Here is a 23,930-nt window from a genome sequence, read left to right on the forward strand (position 1 = left end):
GACAAATAGTGGAGAAAGCATGGGAATATAACAAAGATCTCTATTTAAGTTTTGTAGATCTGGAAAAGGCATATGACAAGGTGCTGGAGAAAGATGATGAAAATTAGTTGGACAGAAAAGAAAAGTAATGAAGAAGTTCTGAATATAGTTCATGAAGAGTGGTCATTAATGAAACATATCAATAAAAGAAGAAAAAGCCTAATTGGACACCATTTGAGGCATGGGGGACTGATTTCAGACATAATGGAGGGGACTGTAGAAGGAAAGAGGCCACGAGGCAGACCAAGAATTTCATATACAAATAACATAATGATGCTAACTGGCGCTAAGAGTTATGAAGAGATAAAAAGGAAGTCACAAGACAGGATGTTGTGATGAGCTGCTATATTTACCAATTTTCGGATTGATGCACCAAAGAAGAAGGTGCCAAGAGAGAAGCTATTCAATACGCTAGAGTTATATGGTGTCAGTGGGGTATTATATCAAGCAATACTTAGTTTTTATTTGAGTTGTAAGCAGTTATAATTGAATGAGTACAGGAAGATTGTTTAATTTTAAATCTGGTGTGAGACAAGGATGTAGATTATCCCCTCTGTTATTTATTATCTATATGGATCACATTATGAAGGAAAGTGGAATTAAACATGATATCAATATTGGAGATGTTAATGTCAGCTCTTTGCTTTATGCGGATAATGTTATATTTCTAAATAAAGCTGCTACAAGTCTGCAAGATTCCCTGGCTAAATTTAATAACTATTGTAATAGATATGGTATGAAAGTCAGCAATAAAAAGACAAAAGCAATGAAAATAGGCAGAATCATTGAAAATATCAACTGCGTTTTGAACAGAGAACCTGTGGAACAAGTAAAACATTTCAGCTACTTAGAGACGATTTTTAGTGAAGATGGTAAATGAAATATGGAAATAGACAACAGAATCAACAAAGCTGGTATGGTAGGAAGTATTGAATAAATTCATATCGAATAAGAGAGAAATTAGTCGGAACACTAAATTAGCTGTATACAAGACAGTGTTCAAGCCAATTTTAACTTATGGATCTGAGAGCTGGATCAGAAGTAAAACACTTGACCAAAGACTAGAGACTCCAGATATGAGAGTCCTGAGAAAGATTAGAGGCGTGAACAGATGGCATCTATGGCAATATCATATTAAAAACGAGGATATTAGGAAAGAATTTGACATTGTCAGCATCCAGGAATGCATTAGCAGAGCTAATCTCAGGTGGTATGGTCACTTAAATAGAACGGGAAGGAAAGATCAGCAAAACAAGTGTTCTCTGCAAGGATGGCAGGAAAAGACCGAGAGGAAGACCAAGATATAGGTGGATTGATAATACAATAGAAATATAAGATCTGATAATGTTTTAGTCTTCGCAAGTAACAGACTTATTTGGAAGAAAATTGTAGACAGGAAGTTAGTAATGATGTATATTTTTCATGTAGTACTATCATATCCTGTACACCCCATGAGTGTACATGGCAGGAATTTGATGATGATGATAGATAGGAAGTTAGTAATGATGTGAATTTTTCATGTAGTACTAACAAATCCTGTACACCCCTTGAGGATACATGGCAGGAATTTGATGATGATGATTAAACTCATACGTAGCATTGAACTAGAAAGTCCTAAAAATGAATTTAACTGTAACATAACATAACATCATTGGCCAGAAGGGTGAAGCAAGATGCTTTTATTCCCCGTTGTCTGATAGGGAGGATGAATTGAAGGAAAGATTTATGAGCTGTGAGCTCGCCTTGGGGGGGGGGGGCACGAAGATTAGTCATTGTTGCAAGTATTCAGGATGGCTTTTGGCCTCTTGTATTTGAAGAGGTCGGTTTCATTATAGTTTGTTGCCTGTTTAACTAGATCGTTGGGGTGTGTAGAGATCTTTGAGAAGAATTTTTCCGCTGTAGTTAGTAGGAAGGAGTAGATGTAAGGGATGTTTGTATTATGCAGCTGCATGTTCCTTACAAACCACGGTGCATCCAATATCATGCGCAAACACTTATTTTGCACTCTCTATAGCCTGAGGATGTTGGTGTTGGATATGTGGCTCCAGGCTGGAGATGCATATGTCACTATGGGGCGGATCGTAAGCAGGTAGAGGAGTACTTTGATTCTGGTATTTAGTTTGCTTTTTCTATTTATTAGAGGGTCAAGTTGTGCAATAGTTTTAGATGCTTTCGCGAATGAGGCTTTGATGTGTGGGTTGAACGTTAATCTTTTGTCTAGAATTACCCCAAGATATTTTGTTTCTGTTTGCTAGGGGATTTTGGTGTTGAATAGATAAAGGTCTCCCTTGGCAGTTGCCAATCTTCTGGTGAAAAGTATCGCTATACTCTTTTGGTGATTCACTTGTAATCTCCATTTGTAGAACCATTGTTTTAGTTTTAGTAGGTTTTCTTGCAGTTTTTTAGTGACAACATGTGGTCGTAGAGATCTGACAAATACTGCTGTGTCGTCCGCATAAAGTGCTAAGATGGATGACATTGGGTTGTGTGGGATGTCTGCCATATATATCGAGAATAAGATCGGTGCCAGTAGGGAACCTTGGGGAACTCCCGCAGAGATTCGTCGCTGACTTGAAACTGTACCATTTATTTTGACTTGTATGTGTCTGTCCTGGAGGTAAGATTTAATTAGGTGGACGATTCTTGATGGTATGCCTGCTGAAATGAGTTTGTGTAGTAGTCCCAAGTGCAATATCTTGTCAAAAGATTTCGCTATGTCAAGGAAGACTGCTCCAATGTGCTGGTGCCAATTGTAGCCGGTGGTGATGTACTCAATTATCCTATGAATTTGTTGAGTAGTACTGTGATGTTATCTAAAGACAAATTGTTCCTTAGGAAGGATATTTAACTTATTTACTGAGGCTTGGAGTTTAGAGAGGATACTTTTTTCAGCAATTTTGCCTAAGTTTGAAATTAGGATGATGCGTCGATAGCTTTCAGGCAGGTGTGGATCTTTACCTGGTTTATGCACTGGGACCACATCTGCGACTTTCCAATAGCTGGGGAAATAGTTAAATCGGAACATGGCATTGATTATGGTGGTGAGATGTACGACAGCTCTTCGGGGAAGCAGTTTAATTATTTTATTTGATATGCCATCTGGGCCAGGGGCTTTTTTATTCTTTAGCTTCCTTAGAACTTCATAGATTTCCGCTGGTGAGGTTGGAGGTATGTTGTTGCAGGTATCGGTGACTTTCAGTGCATGTCTGACATGGAGGTGGATTTTATAGACATACTTGATGTCCAAGTTGTTGTATGTAAGGCTACACTGTTTTTCTAGGTTCTTTGCTATTTCTTCAGATTTTTCTGCGTCCGCGTGTACTAGTCCCTGTCTGACTTGAGTTGGGGAAGAGATTTGTTTTTGTTTCTGAGATTTCTTAATATTTTCCAGATGGAGTGTTCGCCGTGTGATACAGAAGCTAGTTTGGCTTCCCATGTTTCGTTCCCGTGAGCTTTAAGTGCTTCTCTAACTTCATTGTTCAGTTTATTCAGGATCTTTTTGTCATGAGGTGCACGTTTTGTCATGAGGTTGTCACCTCTACCAAAGCCACTCTTAAGCCAAACCGACAACCCGAAGACATCATGGATTTAATTAGGGACAAAAACAAAGCTAGGAATAGGTACCACGATGTCTTCGGGTTGTCGGTTTGGCTTAAGAGTGGCTTTGGTAGAGGTGACAACCTTTATGGCTGTGTTGATCTGCTAGGTCAGGCTTCTGACAGCATTTTCAATCTCTTTTATGGATCTGATGTGAGGGACAGGTCCAATGTGTTCTGATAGTACTTCTGTTAGTTTTTTCCATGAGATGAAGGAGTGGGGAGGAGGCAGCAGTTGTTCTTGCTTTCCCAGCTGGAGCAGCATTGGATTGTGATCGGATGTCAGATCTTTTAAAGAGTAGGCTATACTGTAGCTTAATATTTTGTAATATATCAATGTCAAGTATGTCGGCTGTGCCATACGTACTATGATGTGTTGGTTCTGCAGGGCCTGCCACCACTGCATAATTTGAACTGGAGTAGCTGAAGAGTGTGTAGCCGTTTCTGTTGGTGGGTTTACTGTTCCATGCCGGGTGTTTCGCGTTTAGGTCACCGGCAATGATGACTTGATCTTCATTGCCCAGAATGGCATCTAGATCTGAATGTAGTAGATTCTTTGATGGAGGGTTGTAAGCTGCATAAAGTGTTAGTTTCCCAGCTGAGGTAGTGGGTACTACTATTCCTGTGAGCTCTAGATTTTTGGTTGCGGGGCTGGTTACAGAGTGCTGATCGATGTGGATTTTTATGAAAATTGTGGTGCCACCTCCTTTGTAGTTTATGCTGTCGTTTCTATGGAGGAGGTATCCTCTAACTTTAGGGTTGTCTGCTGGTCGTGAGTGGGATTCGTTTATTAAGATGATGTCTGGGTTGTATCTCACTACGAATTCTTGGAGTTCCAGAATCTTGTTTCTAAGTCCGTTCGCGTTCCAAACGATGACCTGTAGGGAAACTGAAGTGCTTTTATTTTTATACATTTATGAGAGCTGCTAGGATGGATTGGGTTTCTTGTAGAAATCTATTTCTGGAGTCCGATGTGGGGTTAGATTTGCTGAAGTCTTGCAGCATATTTGCAAGAGAGTTTGTGATGACGGCTGCTAAATTTGGGTTCTATTGCTCCTGAGTGGCCTTTGTTGAGCGGACTACATCAGCGTATGACTTCGTCTGCCGTTTGAGGTTTGCTTCGATCGGGGCTTCTCGTTGCGGCAGTTGGTTTTGTATCATGTTTTGTAGACCTCTGGTGGGTTGAGGAGTTGGAACTACTGCTGCTAGTTTTTGTAGATTAGTATAGGGAACAGATAGTCTGTTTTTGGGTGTTGTATACATCCTTTGTAGTTTGCTGGATGCGGGCCCCCGCAGTTTGCACATTTAGCCGGGATATTTGTCTTGGTGCAGGTATATGTGGGGTGGCTCTCCCCGCATTTTAAGCACTTGTATTCTGCTTTACATAATCTCTGGACATGACCATACTTTTGGCACCTGTGGCACTGTCCTGATGAGGTTCTTTTTCTTAGTGGTTCTGGGCTGATTTTTAGCCCACAAATTGAAGTTAGGTCATATATGTTTTTTATAAGCCTGGTGGATCTCTACTAAGACGAGTGGCATCGGACGTTTGTCTGCTCTGGTCATTCTGCTGACTTTGATGGGTGGTAGATCTTGGTAGTAGAGATCGGCGGCTATGTCTTCTGTATGTATGTGCTCTGATACTCCATGGAGAACCACCTTCAGGCTCCTCTCGGAGTCGAGGGTGAAGGTGTGGTATTGTACACCTTTATTGTCTAGCTCCTTTGTGAGTCTGCGGTAGTCCATTATAGTGGCGGGTTGGATTTTGATGCCATCGTTTAAATTCTTTGCTGTAGTGTATGCTATCTGTAGACTAGTCTTAGTGGCCCTTAGTTCTGTCCACCTATTCTTTTCTCTTAAGATAATTGGAGGCAATTTCTCTTTAGTGGGGGCAGGAGGGTCAGAGTTGTGTCCGTCTTCCTCCATACCTTCATCTGTGGGTGGTTCTGTCAACTGTGTTTTGTGATTTTTCCGCGGGTGGGTCTCTCCTTGATCCTGAGGGGATTGGAGACCACCAAATCCAATTTTTCCTCTATATTTGCAGTATCCTCGCTTTCCTCATCATCTCACGTTGTGGAGTACAGGTTCAAATAGCCTGGCCATTCCACTTCAAATTTTTTTAGTAATTTTATGAGTAGGCTTAGCGCCAGACCTTTGTCTGGTGTTTCTATCAGGGCGCCGGTGTCTATGTCAGTCATAATTACGTCTAGTAGGTTTTGATTCGGGGTTGGTCAATTACTAAAACTGAGAATTAATAGCGAAACCTTACTTTTCGCTGAGTGAATCTCAAACAAAAATGCACTCCTTTGTATCGAATGCAACTGGAAAAGTTTTCCACAAGTTAGCTTTCTGCGATAGCTACCGTTAAAATCCAATGACGTATTTTCTTTTTCAGAAATCATTACATCACTACAATTCCTAAATTGCAACTAAATCAAAGTCTTACCTCTGTATATCAATGAATCAATCAAATTGCATCCATCATATCAAACGTCAAAATCACGGATCATGTATATAAAAACTTGGCAACCGCCATTTTTTTATCGAAAATCGAAAATCCGGTCAAGAAGCCTCGATTTTCTCCGCTCTCGACTTATATGACTTTAACTTTGAAGCAAATTTTAATTTATTTAAATTTAAGTATAGAAAAAAGAAATGGTGTATTAGTGAATTTTAATTAAATTCTAAATTCTGCATTAAATTAAAAACATTTTAAACAGTTTTAATTACTCTTACATTTGCAAGGTAAATTTATTCAAAAAGTTTTATTTTAATAAAATTAAATATAACTATTTACTATATTTTAACACCTCATAAATATGACTCGTTCTCCATGACGCGAATTATTATTGAGGACAGCGCCCTCTTAGTTTTTACAAGAATAGTTTACATTTTATTGAACATTTGAAGTGTTGTTTCATACAAATTCCCTATTATATAAATTATAATTCTCTATTATATATATATATATATATTATAATTCCCTATTAGAAATTATAATTGGTAATGAATGAAATATTGATCTTGAATATTTGTAATGCCATTACATATAATGTGTTCACTACCATTAAACCACTTCAACTCGCCAAAAATATTTTTATTTTGTCTTTTGAGCTACCAAGATGTATTCATGAATGGATGGAAAATGCATTTAACAAGTTGTTCTTCCATTAAAACTGAAACAGGAATTACAGCTACCCAGTGAACTTAAAACGGACACATCAATTGTCACATTATATACGAGAACACTATATATAAATTTCAAGTAAAGTGGCAAAAAAGGAAACAATAATGGTATACTAATAGTGGAAATGAAATAAGCTAGTTACTAGATTTCAATCGCGATCATCATAAATGCATTCTAATGATTACTGAAAATGCACAGCTAGTTTACAGCCATAGAGGTAAGTTTATTTTATTTTTTCGAAATTCCAATATACATTGCAATTCCCCATGCCTGATGTATTTTACGAAATCAACATTATTTCTAAACTGGGTTGGGATTGTATTAACATTTAAAGATCATAATATGACACCTCTATAATTAATTTTATTAGTGGCTATTTTTCTCTGCATCCACAAATTCATAAGGAGGTAGCAGTTGGTTCAACTATGGACAATGAGCATCAAATAGGTGCTCATTATTAGGGTTAGTTCTCAATAAAGAGTATTATTTGAAACAGCGCCCTCTTGGTCTTTGCAAGAATGAATGATTATCTTTAATTTTTCTTTTTATTTTCTTTCTCTATTTCTCACTTTGTTTAAAAAAATTATTACGCTTTATTTCATGTATCATAATAATCTATTTTAACACAGATTTCTATGACAACATGAAGAAACTGTTGACTTAGAATTAAAAATAAAATTAATAATATTATTATTTATAATTGTGTGCGTTGCCATTTTCAATTAGAAAAAAAAATTAAGGTTTGTTTAGTTAGTTATTTTCCAGAAAAATAAAATAAAATAAATAAGACTAGTTTAGAAACGTTTAGTTCTGTTTGGTTTTTTTTTCTTTTCAAAATTTGCAATTAATTTGCGTTGAGTTCACAGAGCTAAACTGAAAGTTTAATTATTCAAACAAGTAAGTCATACAAATAAATAGTTCGAGAAAGCAATGTATAGACAAAGAAATTTATTTTTTCTAAATTGCTTCGTAATTTTATTTTTTAAGTTTATTTTTATATGATATTTCAGGCATTACGTTAATCACAAATGTGCAAATAATTTGTTAAAAACTTACACTTGTAGTTCTAATTTTCTTTCTGCATTTATACTCAAATAGATGTTTATGAATGTATCTTTGAAGCTTCAAAATAAATAAATAATAACCTCTGTTTTGATCTTCCGTATTAAAGTAACAGATTAAATTCAATGATTAAGATAATCCTTATAGATAGATAGATATATCAAAAGTTTTGTCCAAACTCAACTGTCTACTTATTGTGTTTTCTCGGTTATAATGTGAATATTCATTTTCCTTTATAAAGGAGTCTCTACAATCAATGTACAGAGATTGACTTATTTCTTTTTAATAGCAAATGCCATCTTTTATAATAGCATTTCACTGACATAGTTTTTTTTTCACCTTTTCGTTCTGTGCACACAAATTTACCTGCTTTCTATACGAGTGAAAATTATCAATTGACTGGTTTGAACTAAACGAAATTCCTCTTGTGTTACTTCAACTTGAGTCTAAGCAACAACTCTTGGTGGTTAACGCTGGCGCGCGCGCGCACGCAGAACACATAAGCATATTTTGGCGTGCACAATTAGAAAAACGCAAAGACCTCGATGGTACAAACTTCTACGATAAGTATGAAAGACTTAAACAAGAGTTTCAGAGTTCTGCATCCGATCTTTCTTATGATGAGCTCCTATTGGCCCCGCGTTTCTGACGTCACCTTAGGTTCCCGTGTATACACACATACACCAACACTGATTTTTTTGCGAACAGTGTTCATGAGTAGAAGCACACACCAAATGAAAATGTGAACTGTCCTTCTTTTATTCCAGCATGCTAATTTTATCGCAGCATATTGAAAGGTCGGCAGCGTGGAAGAGGACTCGACCAGTTACCTGAGGAAGTGCAACGAATTCGATGAAAACCTAGCACACGGTAACCACTTTGACATCCAACCACTATAAATTCGCCAATATCGTAGTGGAACTTGGTCGGCACTATGTGTCCATTAGCTGGCTCTCCTGGAAATTCACATGCTGGTTTACCTAGAGAAACAAAACAGACATTAGCTGATATCCGTGAAGCAGGTATCGTCATGGAAACTGTAGCCATAGTAACTGTTAACAATAGAAATAACAGTAAGAATGTTATAATGTAATTCAATAGAAAATACACTCCCATGTTGCTAAACACAGCGGTATCCAATATTACAATTAAACCCGCTGAATTAAACACGTAAGAATGATAAGGCTTCTTTGTGCAAAGGCATAGGAATCCTATCACTTTATTAACAAAGATGTCTCGCAATTAACATTACTGATGATTAACATTGAAAACTTAAGTGTGTTTCACTTATCTTACAAGCTTTTTTACTGTGTTATTTATTAATGTTTGAGAGTATGGAAGCATCTGATCTACTCGCCGTCAATAACATGATATAAACTTCTACAATGAGTATTCAGCTTGGTATTTTCTTGAAGCTATCGTGCAGAAACGTGTATCAAAATGTTAATCGAAATATTGCGTTAAAGTAGTAGATTCCAAACTACAATTCATTTATTATAGTTGCTAACTGATGTGTAAAACGAAATCATTAACGGATAAACAGATGTCCACCGCGAGGTGCCAGTATCTCACTGCGCTTGACAGATGAGGGCAACACACACGCGCGCACGCACACACGCGCACACACACATACACAAACAGAACGGTGTTGCTAAGGATATAGAATTATCCTGCTCTAATGCTTTCCTGACAGATTTGCCTCCGATGGTGGTTCATTATGTAAGGACGCCATCAACAGGAAAGTTGCCAATTATTAAGTCCCAGCACCTTACTAATTCCACCTGTGAACGCCTGTAAACATGACGATGATGGATCTAAAAATGAATAATCAAGATCCCTTCGCTTGGATCAATTTAAATTTTCATAAAATCTCCCAAGTAAGTTACCTACTTAAACGTCTGGAGCTAATGCTAGCATCGATCTGCTCACTAACTTATCGGTTATGCAGAGAGAGAGAGAGAGAAAGAGAGAGAGATTTGCCATTCGTTTAATTGGTTGTTCCGCAAACGCAAGTGTTAATATCGTTACATAGGGCGCGCACACGCACACACACATACGTCACCTATTAGTAATGCAATCAGCCAGTAGAGAATTGAAAATATACGCACCATCTGGTGTCATACTTACACGTCGGTGCTGGGTTGGACCAAACACCGTGATCATTACAGATCGAGATGGAGCCACCGATAATCACATAACCAGCATTACAAGTGAACTGGACAAAGTCACCAGACTGGAAACGACCGGAGTCTAATATGCGACCATTTCTGGGAGCAGCGGGCGGCTTGCAGGCAATTGCTGGAGAACATTGATTAAGTAATTGAACTTCTGTTGCACTTATTAAGTATGAAACTATGGACACTAATTATTTTATTCTATGAAATTTATAATTATTTTATTCTATGAAATGTATAATTATTTTATTCTATGAAATGTATACTTTACAGTACAGCTACTTGAATGCAATTACTTAATATGAAATTACATGGTTATTGACAATGATCGAAGTACACAGAGACAAACAATATCCTATATTAAATTTATGTTATGCAGAATATTTTTTAATATTATATATATATATATTAAAGATATATATTAAAGATACCAAGCAATTTTATAAGCTAGAGTTTTAATCCTTTTTCCCAAGTAAGCAAACAGACAAGTAAGTCAAGTTTGCGGCTGCACGTAGTGCAACACTAGACAATTCATTGTAAAGGTGGAGTAAGCTCTGGTAACTTTCCTCAGAATTTTCCTAATGCAAAGCACATTTCCTTGCGGAAATGTATGATGCTGTGCATTAAAGTAATTTTCACTATCCAGACCGGTTTCGACCTTTATTGAGGTCTCGTCAGTGGGAGCCAGACCTAAAAAATGCCATTAGTGTTGCACTACCTACAACCGCAAACTTGACTTACTTGTCTGTTTGCTTACTTGGGAAAAAGGATTAAAACCTAGCTTAAAATTGCTTGGTATCTTTAACATAATATATACCCAAGGTAAAAAACTTTCTACATCTTACTCTCATCCTGAGATTTTTATTTAATGAGGTCAAAGCACCTTATGGCAACTTGTTTAGGTAAAATATTTATAAACTCTGTATTACTTCACCCTTGGCATTTTTTAGGTCTGGCTCGCACTGACAAGACCTCAATAAAGGTCGAAACCGTTCCGGGTAGATCTGGCTCTGAGAGGCTCCGCTTGGAGGTAGGTTTTTGCCTGTCTCTGAGTGGGGCCACCGCTGAGATTATAGCTCTGCTTGGTAGTGAGGGTGAGCTGCCGGTGATGAGGTGAGCCTGTCACTGAGTGGAACAACGCCGAGTTGTGCTATCTTTCGGGATCGTCTTATTTTTAGAACCCGCTTCACCTATACAAAGGTCGAAACCGGTATGGGTAGTGACCATTATCTTAATGCATAGCATCATACATCTCCGCAAGGAAATGTGCTTTGCATTAGGAGAAAATTCTAAGGAAAGTGATCAGAGCTTACTCCACCTTTACAACGAGTTGCCTAGTGTTGCACTACGTGCAGCCGCAAACTTGACTTACTTGTTTGTTTGTTTACTTGGGAAAAAGGATTAAAAACCTAGCTTATAAAATTGTTTGGTATCTTTAACATAATATATACCCAAGGTAATTAATTAATATATATACTGTATATATATATATATATATATATATATATATATATACACACATACAGTATATATATTAATAAGAGCCTACATCTTATTACTAAAAAATCCCAAAAATTTTGTAGGTGATCGCATTATTTAGAAAGCTCCCTGTGTTTATCTTTTGAATTTGAATTCAAAAAATCTATCCATCAAGATTTTCGTAATCGTCTATCAATCCTTTTTGAATAATCGCTTTGAGTAAAAGAGGAACACATTGTGCTGCCAGTGTATAAGAAGTCATAATTACTGTGAATACAAAAGCTGAATATTTTCTTACACATACATAAATTGTGGAAGAAAACTAATATCGAACATCATGTCGAATTCCCTGATCTGTCGGTTTATTACAAATACCCACTCCAAACGCCAATTGAATCACCATGGATTTTAATATCCTAAGAAAACTAGAATATCTACTTCAAGAGATTCTGAAATTTCCAAAATTATTTCATTCCAGAATGAAATAATGAATTACATTTGATGGTAGGGCTTTTTATCAACTACGTCCTGAGATGTGATAAAAGATGCTCAATAGGACTGAGCTCCAATAAATGAGTGCAGCTCAGTAAGTGGAGCTAATCCAATCAGGTGTAACTATGTCTGGATACCACATGTCCTTTGATATAGCAAATGATGCATATGAAAGTGTCCACTAAGTTCGATATAAATGGTTAATATGGTGTCAACTGTGTAAATTAGTCGGCAGTAATGTTTTGGCTTATTATCCTCTTCATTTAACACAAGAGCCCATGACTTCATGCTGTCCTCGCCATAGCCTTATCATTTCCTGCGAATTAAGAAGAATCGATATGCATCCTTGCACTTGGTTTTCTACAGCTGTCTCATGTCCAATGCTGACATTAATTTCGCAATGTAAATGGTACCATCAATGTTCGTCTACTGTAGAACTCCACTACGAAAAAAGTATCTGCCTCATGAGGCGTTCGTATACAATCTCTTGGTGCCATGCAGTCGTTTCATCAAATATATCACTTCTATTGGACTTGACGATTCTGTAGATCCGTCTGTTTTTTGCATCTATCAGCTGCTTCTGTGTACCACTTTGGCTTTATGTTTCGTGTTTATCAATTTGGAGCCAGTATATTGTTAGAGGTGATCATCCAACAGCGGCAACGATTTGAAATACTCTTAGGGGAAGCCTAGTTTCTCATTATTATCATTCTCGAAATTACATCAGGATTGCTAAAATTCCTTTTGCCTATACGCTCTTTCTCTGGCGCGCACGCACGCACGCACACACACACACACACACACACACACACACACACACACACACACACACACACACACACACACACACACACACACACACACACACACACACACACACACACACACACACACACACACACACACACACACACACACACACACACACACACCTTCGATAAGTCTATCGTCTAGTTATAACTGGTGCCCATTACGTATGTTAGTTTGTTGTTTGCGTTTAATTGCTTAAAAATTGCTTAAAAAAGTGCTTAATTCCATTTAGCACAAGGATAGCTTTAATATTTTTGTTCATTATTATATAGGTGTCCCAAAATTCACGCAAGATTTAAATTTAGCGCCATTTGTGCGGTAAAGTGTTGCCAACGAGAAAAAAAAGACAGCGTGACAGCTGACAGTTCAGGGTTATTAAAAAGGGAGCGCTACACGAAAGAACAACGCATTTTCATTGTCGAGCAATATTTTAAAAATAATGAAGGTTTGGCAGCTACAGTTCACAATTTTCGTACAAAATATGTCGGAATAGTGATTTAACTTCATCAATTGTGAAAAGATTAATTAAAAAATTCAAGGAAACTGGATCAATTAGTGATCTTATACACTCTGGCCGTCCTTCAATAAGTCGTTCAACAGAAAACATCGAAGCAGTTCGTGAGAGTGTTGCTGAGAGTCCAGGAACATCAATTCGGCACCGTGGTCTTGAATTGGGCATTTCGAGAAAATCTCTACAGCGTATTCTCACGAAAGATTTGCATCTTTATGCTTACAAAGTTCAATTGACTCAAGAACTAAATCCTACCGACCACACACAGCAAAGAGAGTTCGTTGAATGGATTATGGAACAACAACAAGTGGATGCTTATTTTTCGAACAAAATCATCTTCAGCGATGAGGCTCATTTTCATCTTGATGGCTTCGTTAATCGACAAAATTGTCGCATTTGGGGTTCAGAAAATCCACGAGTGATTGTTGACAAACAAATGCATCCACAACGTGTTACTTTATGAATCAATAAGAAATACAATTTTAATTACAAACCTGTGTTTTCTATCAAAATTACTTCTTGCGTGAATTTTGGGACACCTTGTATTTACATTGAAATAATTATTATATATTTTTTTTATTTTTATTTTTTGATATATCGGAATTCATTTGCGTAGTTGGAAGAGCTGATAATGTATCTACTCTCCATCAACGGGTTCGAATTCCACTGTGGGCTAAATGTTTCTGAATGTCTTGTAGAGATATATGATTTTCATTTTCGTGTGTGAAACCAAAATATTACTTATTGGAAGCCTGAAGTGGCGTGTAAAAGCCCTTTGCTTTCTAGAGAGTTGCTTGACGAAGTTTAAGAATTAGCTACACTTGGTCCATCGCTACTGTTAGTAAAAATACATTTATCTCAATTTTCGAATCATTGCATATAAATTCTAATACAAACTTAAATACTGTTTTAATTTTATATATACATCAGTTCTGTTTTGAATTCACGATATGTCCTTAAAAATCTCTAGAGTTGACCCCTCTCATCTAAAGGCTAAATCTTTTCCATGTATTTAAAAAGTGTTTGTGTTGTTTATCAGTTGAAAATATTTTTTTTCTAAGACACGGATATTTAATTAAGTGAGTTTCTTACAATGAGTACACTAAGGTGAAATAAATATTGGGACCACAACGCATTTCGGAGAAACCAAATTACTGAACAGCGTGTATTGCTTACACACAGGTCCATTCAACAAGAACATTTCTTTCAGTAGTCCCATATTTCATCTTCAATATCAAATCCTGATTCTGTGCAAATCGATCAACGTTTCCACATCATTTTCCTAAAACCTTGCAGGTGCTACCTACAGTGAGATATTGTGCATTGTGTTTAAATAGAATTGGATCCATTCCATAAAACTACTATAGTTTCTGGAAAGCATTACACTGTCCAATGCCGCGTATTCTTTGTGTTAATACCAATCACTAAAACTAAAGGTCCAAGAACAAAATGTTGAAATTTGCGTAACATCCTTCCGAGCACTATTTGGTTACAGTACTTTCTGTGCATTTCTTAGCTTAGTACTTTCGTACCTATCGGTTAGATAATAATGTTGCCTGTAATTAATTTTGGTGCCAAAATTTTTGCTTATTTGCGTGGTCTAAACAGCATTGACGTGTGATGAGAGCTTTATTTCATTTGAATACAGGGGATATCCTAATACTTTCAATAGTAAAAGCTAATAATTAATAGAATAATAGATCCAGTATAGCGACAAAACAAAGATATAAAGTACGACTGATTGCAATAATCTCTACGCACAGCGCTCATTAAGATACGATGAGACAACTTGTAAAAAAATTCGTCTGAATTTACGGCTTCTTTTCTTCTTTTTTTCCCCGTTTTCCTTCCTTCTGTGGGATTTCTCTCATTGGCTTATTTGACGTTCTTATAACCTCAGACCTCATGATTTTGTTTTCGATATATCGTCCATATACATCTACACCTATATTATATAATATTGATATACAGTAATCGCTCGATTAGTGCGTTTTCGATTAGTGAGTCATTTTTTTCGATACTCAAATTCGATTAGTAAAATTCGATTAGTGCGCCTACATAGATCTGAGAAATAAATATTACAGATTTTAAAAATTTTCTATTTATACATTTTTATGGCTGACTTCTTCTTCTTCTTCTTCTTCTTCTGCAGCTTCTCCCACTTAAGTGGGGTCACTGTTTGTAATGAGTCTCCTCCACACCTTCCTGTCTTGGGCTGTCACCACATCCAAGTTCTTCATCTTCAAGTCCTCTTCTACCATCTCCCTCCATCTCTTGTTTGGCCGCCCACGCTTCCGCCATCCTTGCAAATCCATCTCCATGACCCTTCTTCCCACATATTCTTCCTCCCTCCTCATCACATGACCAAACCATCTCAACCTTGCCTCCTGTATTTTCGCTCCTAAGTTCATAACTTTCACTGTTCCCCTGACATAGTCATTTCTCAGACGATCCTTTCTGGTTACACCCCACATTCACCTAAGCATTCTCATCTCTGCTACTTCCTTCCTGCTGATGTTATTTTTCCTCAGGGCCACAGTTTCTATAGCATATGTCATAGCTGGCCTCACTACTGTTCTATAGATTTTGCCTTTCAGACTGATCGGCACCCTCTTATCGCATAACACTCCAGCCATCTCCTTCCAAGTCCTCCAACCCGCTTGTATCATGCATCCCACTTCCTTCTCAGCTCCTCCATCTTCTTCCACTGTTGAACCTAAGTATCTGAAGTCTGTCACCTTCCAGCTCCAGATCTATCTCCTCTCCGCCGCCCACTGTGAAACACATACTCTGTCTTACTTCTGCTCAGTCTCATACCTCTCTCTCTTCCAGTACTTTTTTCCATCTTTCCAGTTTAGTTTCCGCTTCTTCTCTTGAATCTGCACACAGCAAGATGTCATCTGCATACAACATTGTCCAAGGCGCATCTTCTCTCACCTCCTCTGTTACCACCTCCATCACAATATTAAACAGAAAATGACTTAATGCTGCTGACCCTTGATGCAAGCCAACTGTTACTTGAAAACTTTCTGTCTGTCCCAGACAGGTCAAAACACTTGTCTTCACATTTCTGTACATCTCCCGCACCAACCTGACATATTTCTCCGGAACCTTCTTCCCCCCTCAGACACCTCCAGACTTCTTGCCTTGGCACTCTATTATGCTTTCTCCAGATCAATAAATGCCAGATGTAGCTCCCTTTGTTTCTGTCGATACTTTTCCATCATCTGCCGTAACCCAAAGATAGCATCTGTTGTCGATCTACCAGGCATGAAGCCAAATTGTTCCTTTGCAATCTCCACCTCCTTCTTCACTCTACCATCAAGAACCCTTTCTAGGATTTTCATTGTGTGGGACATCAACTTTATTCCTCTGTTATTTTTACAGTCTTGTGCATCCCCTTTACCCTTGTAGATGGGGACAAGAGTACTCTCTCTCCATTCCTCGGGTATATTTTCCTGTTGGAAAACTTTCATGAACAGGTCCCACAGCAGGTCAATTCCCTCTTCCCCCAGTGCCTTCCATGCCCCCCACTGGAATTCTGTCGGGCCCAACAATTTTCCATTCCTCATCCTCTTCATGGCCGCTGTCACTTCCACTCTACTGATGTTCTGTACCATCCCCTCAGAAGGCTGCCCATCTTCTCTGTGTCCTTGCATTTTCCTCATTCAAAAGTCCCTCAAAGTATATTTTCCATCTGTTTCTTATGTCCACATCCCTCCATAATACTCTTACTTCAACGTCTTTTATCTGCATCACATGTAAGATGTCCTTTGCTGCTTTATTTCTACATTTCGCTAGTTCGTAAATTTTTCTCTGTCCTTCCTTTGTTTCTAATTGATCATACAGATCTTGATATGCCATGGCCTTCGCTTGTGCCACAACTCTCTTGGCTTCTTGCTTTCTATCTTTGTACACCTCTCTCATCTCTTTCACTCTTGACTCATCCCACTTCTGCTTTGCCTTCCTCTTAGCTGTCACTGCTACTTGTACATTATTATTCCACCACCAACCCTCCTTCTGCTCTCTAATCTTTCCAGATGTTTCACCAACTACCTCGATTGCACAGCTCAGGATTACTTTTGAATTATGTTTCCACCAATCTTGTACACTTTCCAGTCCATCCGAAATCCTCTCTAATACCCTCTCCCTAAAACTATTCCTCACACTTTCCTCTTTTAAGCGAAACCACTTAATTGTCTTCATCCCATGGCATCCTATTTTCATCTTCATCCCATTTTTATGGCTAACTATTTTAAAAAATCACTCGCCAGAATGAAATAATTTAGTCACCGATTTAAAACATTTACAAAGTTATTTTTAATGGAAACTACACTACTTCCATGTACACTATGTATGCTATGTTCCAAATTTTACCGCCAAAATTTATGTCGTCTGCAATAGTACGTCCACAGATTCGAGACCCTTCGACACTTCTGCGCTGCGCATGTCACAAAAAGAAGAATCCATTCCGATAATAGGGTAATCAATCCGTCTTCTAGGATGAGTTGTTTATTATTACACTTAATATTAATATTAATAATAATATTAACTTCTCTTTTATGATCGTTGTAGTTTTTAAAGTGGTAACTATTTTACTTGTATAAGAGTTGGGATATCTTATCTATAAAGCACGTGATTTCGTGTGTTGGCGACCAATTCGTACGTCCTTCATTTCTTTCTCCCCTTCAATGATAACGTCCAAGAGTTAATTAAATCTCATTCTGAAGAATTGAGTGATTCCGCCTGCTAAATTTAGATGCACAGCGGGAAGATCCCGAAGAATATGAAGAAAATTTAACCACTGATAGTCAACCAAAAGAGATTTCACAGAAACAATTTGAAAATATTTTTCGTACAATCGAAGTTTTTAAGCAGCAATTCTTGCCGACCCTGATGAAGAGAGAAGCAGTAAAATTTGCAGAAGAGTAAAAGAGGCAACAGGGCCGTACCGTCGGTTGTATGAAAAAAAGAAAACAGAATGTCCGCCAAACTACGTTAGCTCAATTCTTTGTTAAGAAGTAGAATAATAAATTTATATTCTGAATATGTTTTATTGTCTTTCAATGGTTTCCTTTAACTAGGCCCTGAGACATACCTTAATTCTTTTATAAAAAAATCAAGGTTCAAAAAAGAAATTTGAGGAACGAATTATACTTTTTCCCGTAGGTTATTATATTCGATTAGTGCGTTTTCGATTAATGCGCCTGTTTTAAAGAACGCATTAGGCGCACTAATCGAGAGATTGCTGTATCCACTTGCTGAACTGCCAGATATAATTTATACCTCTCTAACATACAATACATGTCATGTGTATGTGTTGCAGTTTATAACACATTTGATTAAAATCATTTCTTTTTTTCAATCTTTTTTCGTAATTCAAGTTAAAACCACTGCTCGTTCTGAGGATAAAAAGAAAGCACCGAAAGAGAGACAAAATCTCACACATTTTATTTTATGTTTTATATATTACTTTATTAAAAGATTCTGTACGGTATATAAGTACATTTAATATTTTTTAAATTTTAATAAAAATACTATTGTTTTAATTTTTAAAAATTTAAAATAGAAATTAAAATTTGTGACATTTAGTTTATTTAAACTGGGACAACTTACTGAAATAATATTTGAATTAATACATTAAAATTAAATTAAAGATATATTTATTTTTGTCATTTATAAGAAATCAATAAATGTAAAAGAAGCATGTTACGAATTTTTACCTTCACAAATTGGCATACCATCCGACCACGTTCCATTTGGTAAACAGTTAATCTGAGGAGGACCAACTATCCTGAAACCCGCAGGACAAGAAAAGTATACTTTGGTTCCATAGGTTTGATTTCCTGTATTCATTTGTAGATGTGGATCATCTGACTGAAGTTGGACACACTGCACTACTAAAAATGAAAAAGAATAATAACATAAAGTTCTACAGCACTGATCTGATTCCAGGTTTGTTCTATGTATTGAGAGAGAGAGAGAGAATAAAGTATAATTTTAGATTTATGTTTATGCTACAGTCATGATCATTTAAAATCAAATTACCATTAATGGTCTGAATACATTCTCTGTTTGTACTCGACTCGCTAAGTTATCTGTGTTTTAAATATATTTAGAATTAATATATAAAGTAATATTGGACACTAATTATTTATTCAAAGTTTCAGAACACTTTTATAGGTATACGAGTTCACACGATATTTATTAATAGGAAATATTTTTGTGTGCGACAGATGTGAGTGTATTGCAAGTGCACCCAATTTGCTTTCTGTGACCAAAATGTACAGCTACTTACAAACGTAGTGCTTTTTGTATGCATACCTTCGCAATGTGGAGCAATATCTGACCATTCACCGGATGCTAGACAAGTGATTTCTTCTGATCCTACAAGATTGAAGCCATCCATACAGGCAAATTTGGCTTTACTATGCATTTTATTGCCTTCTACTGCCATGACACGATCGCGATCCACAGATTGTATGGGTGGACACTGGACATCTAAAAAAAAAAGTAATTATAGCATAACCGATTCTTATAAAAAATGGAAAAACGATTTAATAATAAATAAATGATCAAATACATTTAAGATTTAATAAACATAAATGCTTTGTTTGCAATTAAACTGTTCAATCGCGAAAACTATAAGACAGGTTTGTCGGTTTTATTGCATTTTATATATTTTTTTATTACTGAGAGGACTTGAAATATTTTTGGTTTGTTACCAATCATGATTATGGTGATTATTTTACGATGATATTGCAATTGCATGTCTATATGTTCTTTGTTTTCTTTTTTTAGTTTTAGGTGGAACCTACAAGGCTGTCGCTCGAAGGACTTCATGTAAATATTAGCGAGCTCTGGCGAGAATGTTGAACCAAAATCTTTCCTGGACATACTTTTTGTTGTCAAATGAGAAAAAAAATGAGATATCTATAAATGCTGATAGTCGGGTGGGCAGGAAATTATATTACAATAACAAACCTGTTTCCATCATACATTTCCGAACAGCTTATCTACACATTTTATTATTAATTCTATGCACGAGAGAAATAATTAGAGTGGATTTATGAGACAGAAGCCATAAATGAATTGTTCGTCCTTTTCCGTATAGCAGCAGACTATATGGAGCTTTTAGTATGCCACTCGAAATATGGAAACGATATTTCAAGATTGAGCAGATTGGGGATTTATGTAGTACGAGCATTCGGAAAGGTGAGAAGAGTCTTGATTTGTAAAGATACATCTAGTTTGTAGGATGAAGAAGGTGACTGAGATTTTGTTTTCATTAAGAATAGCCATAGAAGGTAAATAAGCCCAAGGGAACAAAGTCTGCTGTTGCCTACGGACATTCCTCATCTTTGTAAAGTATTACATATTTTCCTGATATTTATATATTCAATCTGATCTATATCACAAACATATTTGCACATTATGAAAATCTTTTTTTTTCTATTAGTTTTCTATTTGCGCCTATATTTATCCAAATTCTTGCACAAAATAAGAATGAATCTTAGTTGGGATATTTGATTCTGTACTTCTTTTGAGAGACAGAGATCTGAATGGCGTCCTTTTGCAACTGCATGAGAGTTTGCATTATTTTGTCAAACTCTCATTTACAGATTTTAATTCCCCAGCTATTACTTTCATTAGAATCCCTTCAAAGATCAAGGTAGCTTGTAGGAGCGTAAAGTAGTCGCTTCGAAAAACTGAAAGATAAATTTTTGATCTTGCAAACGCATATTGTGCAAAGATTTTATCAAAAGGAGGCAATCAAAAAACCTTTTTGCGTGTACGTAGGTGTGTATTTACTTAATATAATCAAAATTTCGTATGAGACTCGTTTACCACATTAGACTCATGCAAGCCTTAAAGGAACTAGAGTATTTTTAATAATTCTTCAGTAGCAAGATGCTCTACATCTAAAATACTGCATATTCAGGTTCAGCTTATGCCACCAATATTATGTGACCACCCTGTATGTATATATATATATATATATATATATATATATATATATATCTTCATCTTCTTTCCTTGTCCTACTCCTAATCTTAGTTGAGACCTACTTGTTGAAGGTTTTAGTGTCCCTCTTAATTCTCTATACTTGTTAGCCGAAGCTCTTCGTGTGTTCATTGGTTGATTTATCGGTTTTTCGAAGTGAAAACCTTTAGACAGGTTTCATGTGGTAAATATATAAATGGTAAACATCTACAAGTCCTCGTAGCTGAGCTACGAAGTCTTGTTTCCGTAGATGATGTATCACAAAAATAACTCATTATTTTTTGCATTTATATTAGTTCATAAATAAATAATGAAATTTGATTCAGAGAATAACTGATAAATTGAGAAAATTGATTAAATCCAGACAAGGATTGAATGATATTTTCTCAATAACTCCTAGAGACCCATTGCAACACAAGTTTTCATAATAAGCGTACTGCACATGTTTAAACAAATTATTGAGAAAAGTAAATGCAAATTTGCTCTCTTTACCAAAGGAGAAACGGCCGTTTAAACAAGCCCAAAATCTCCAACCCGGTTTAATCATTTTACAAAAGCAGAATCGTGTGTGTATGTGGGGGGGGGGGGAACCAATAATCTTTGGTTTGAATTGGGCAATCAAACTGACGAATGGATCAACTATCAAATACTACAATTAACAACATTATGGCTTTTGATAGAAATTTTCTCAATAACACTTCAAAACGTTTTACTGTTGTCATATCAACCTCCCCTCCATGTTAAGTATCGGATGATCTCTCTCTGATGACTCAAGTTTCATACAAAGCATAATTAAAAACCGAAGAGTTAATAAAATGGAATTCAGCAAATAACTGTCAAATGGAGAGCCAAAAGATTAACCCAAGTATCACGTTTTTTTTTTTACCTTTCACTACGACAGTCACCTCGTTACTGAGGGCTTTGGGGGTTATGCAAGTATACGTTCCAGAATCGTGATCTTTGGCATAATACACAGAAAGACGATATTTCCAGCTCCGTTCATCTGTTGCTATTGCCCAGCCGCTAGGATACTGCCTACACAAATATATAAAAATCGGAATTTTATTTTATGAATAAATTGATTCAAAAGAAATTTTGATTATTTATTACAATACTTATTAGTCTGTTCTTTGATAATATAAATATTCTATTTACTTCACAGTTAACAATAAATCAACATTTATTTTATAATGCATTTTGAATTATTTGTAAAATTATATATATATGATTAATCTACAGAAAGAAAATAAGAAAACAAACAAAAACTGAAACAAGTATAGGTCGAAGTACTTCACTCACTAACCGTTTTCATTTCGTTTTGAATTAGTACCTGTGAGATGATGTCCATTGCCACTGTGGAGTCCCAAACTGTCTCTGATATAGACAGTCGAAATGAAGAACGCTACCGGGAAATACTACAACCTCTCCCTCTTTAGTTAGCCCAGCATCTCCAGAACTAACGTGGTATAGAATTGTAGGTGGAGCTTGTGCTATAAAATACAAATTACAGAAAAATAACTAAACATTTCATGTTAAGGTAACAAATTTGACATGAACATACTCACATACTCAAGACAGTCATAACCATCGTTAAAAGAAACGACTCAGTCCTTATATCCTTATAAAGACTGGCTTAAAGGGGCGAAGCAAGAATGCTTTTCATCTTCCCCGTTATCTGTAGGTGACAGTGTAGGGATAAGGTGTTATTGAGCTATTAAAGCTCTGATCATGGCAGGAGGGTAACAGCAATAGTCGAGCCTCAGTTAGAACTTTATTGGCTATTGGCTACAGCATTGCCATCCATTACCATCCAAGGGTATTGGATTGAATGAATCAATCACCGCATCTCACGGTCGATTGATTCATGTTTACCGCTTCATTTTTTATTTTTGAGCTAAAAACTCTAGTCATGGCTGAGTAACAGCAACAGCCGAGCCTCAGTTATAACTTCATTGGCTACAGCATTGCCATTTGTTACCCTGGAAGTCCTAAAAAAGGACTTTTCACCTACCCGAAACGACTTAGATAATACTATTAAACATTTCATAAATTAATTATTGAAAAATAAATAAGGTGTATGATTTCAATTAATCATTGAAAAATTTTAAATATAATTGATTATTAAATAAATTGATTATTAAATAAATTGATTATTAAATAATTAATAATTTATTAATTATTAAATAAGTAATAAAAATAAAGGACATGTGATGATTATATTAGCTACTAAATGAAAAAAAAAACGTATATTCACTTTATACTAATTTTATCATATTCTACGTTCAGCAACTGGTTCGCTCTTCAAATTTCCATAAATTGTAGAAGTTTGCTCCGAGTTAATTATGCGCATTATGTGACTTTTAGCCGAATTACTAAATCTCAAAGAGTAACATCAACTAGTTAGAATTGTTCGTTAACAAACTTGAGGCACCACAAACAGCTAATGAATTCACCATTACACGTGCGAATGACAAGTTAACAAATGCATTGTATGACCCTTTTGTACGCCATATGGAAATTTGGGCATAGAAACAAGTAAAATCCCTGCCTTAGAACAGATGTATCGGATAGATAAA

The 23,930-nt window shown here is 36.3% G+C and overlaps 1 protein-coding gene across 3 annotated transcripts in view; it reads right to left on the reverse strand.

The window, feature by feature from the left end:
* Nucleotides 1-6,717: 6,717 nt before the first annotated feature.
* Nucleotides 6,718-23,930, reverse strand: part of LOC150103943 (locomotion-related protein Hikaru genki-like) — a 228,713-nt gene continuing 211,500 nt past the window's right edge. For all 3 annotated transcript variants that reach the window (XM_090396630.1, XM_090396631.1, XM_090396629.1), the window contains 6 exons: nucleotides 22,685-22,844; nucleotides 22,241-22,389; nucleotides 19,675-19,851; nucleotides 19,074-19,250; nucleotides 10,012-10,182; nucleotides 6,718-8,864 (listed from right to left, as the gene is read on the reverse strand). In XM_090396630.1, coding sequence (XP_090252756.1) covers nucleotides 8,662-8,864; nucleotides 10,012-10,182; nucleotides 19,074-19,250; nucleotides 19,675-19,851; nucleotides 22,241-22,389; nucleotides 22,685-22,844 — 1,037 coding nt within the window. In that variant the 3' untranslated portion in view covers nucleotides 6,718-8,661. The remainder of the gene's footprint in view (nucleotides 8,865-10,011; nucleotides 10,183-19,073; nucleotides 19,251-19,674; nucleotides 19,852-22,240; nucleotides 22,390-22,684; nucleotides 22,845-23,930) is intronic.

The sequence above is a fragment of the Typopeltis vanoorti genome, chromosome 8 (assembly GCF_054136105.1).
Source record: "Typopeltis vanoorti isolate ZY-2024b chromosome 8, IOZ_Tvanoo_1.0, whole genome shotgun sequence".
NCBI classification, from domain to species: domain Eukaryota; kingdom Metazoa; phylum Arthropoda; class Arachnida; order Uropygi; family Thelyphonidae; genus Typopeltis; species Typopeltis vanoorti.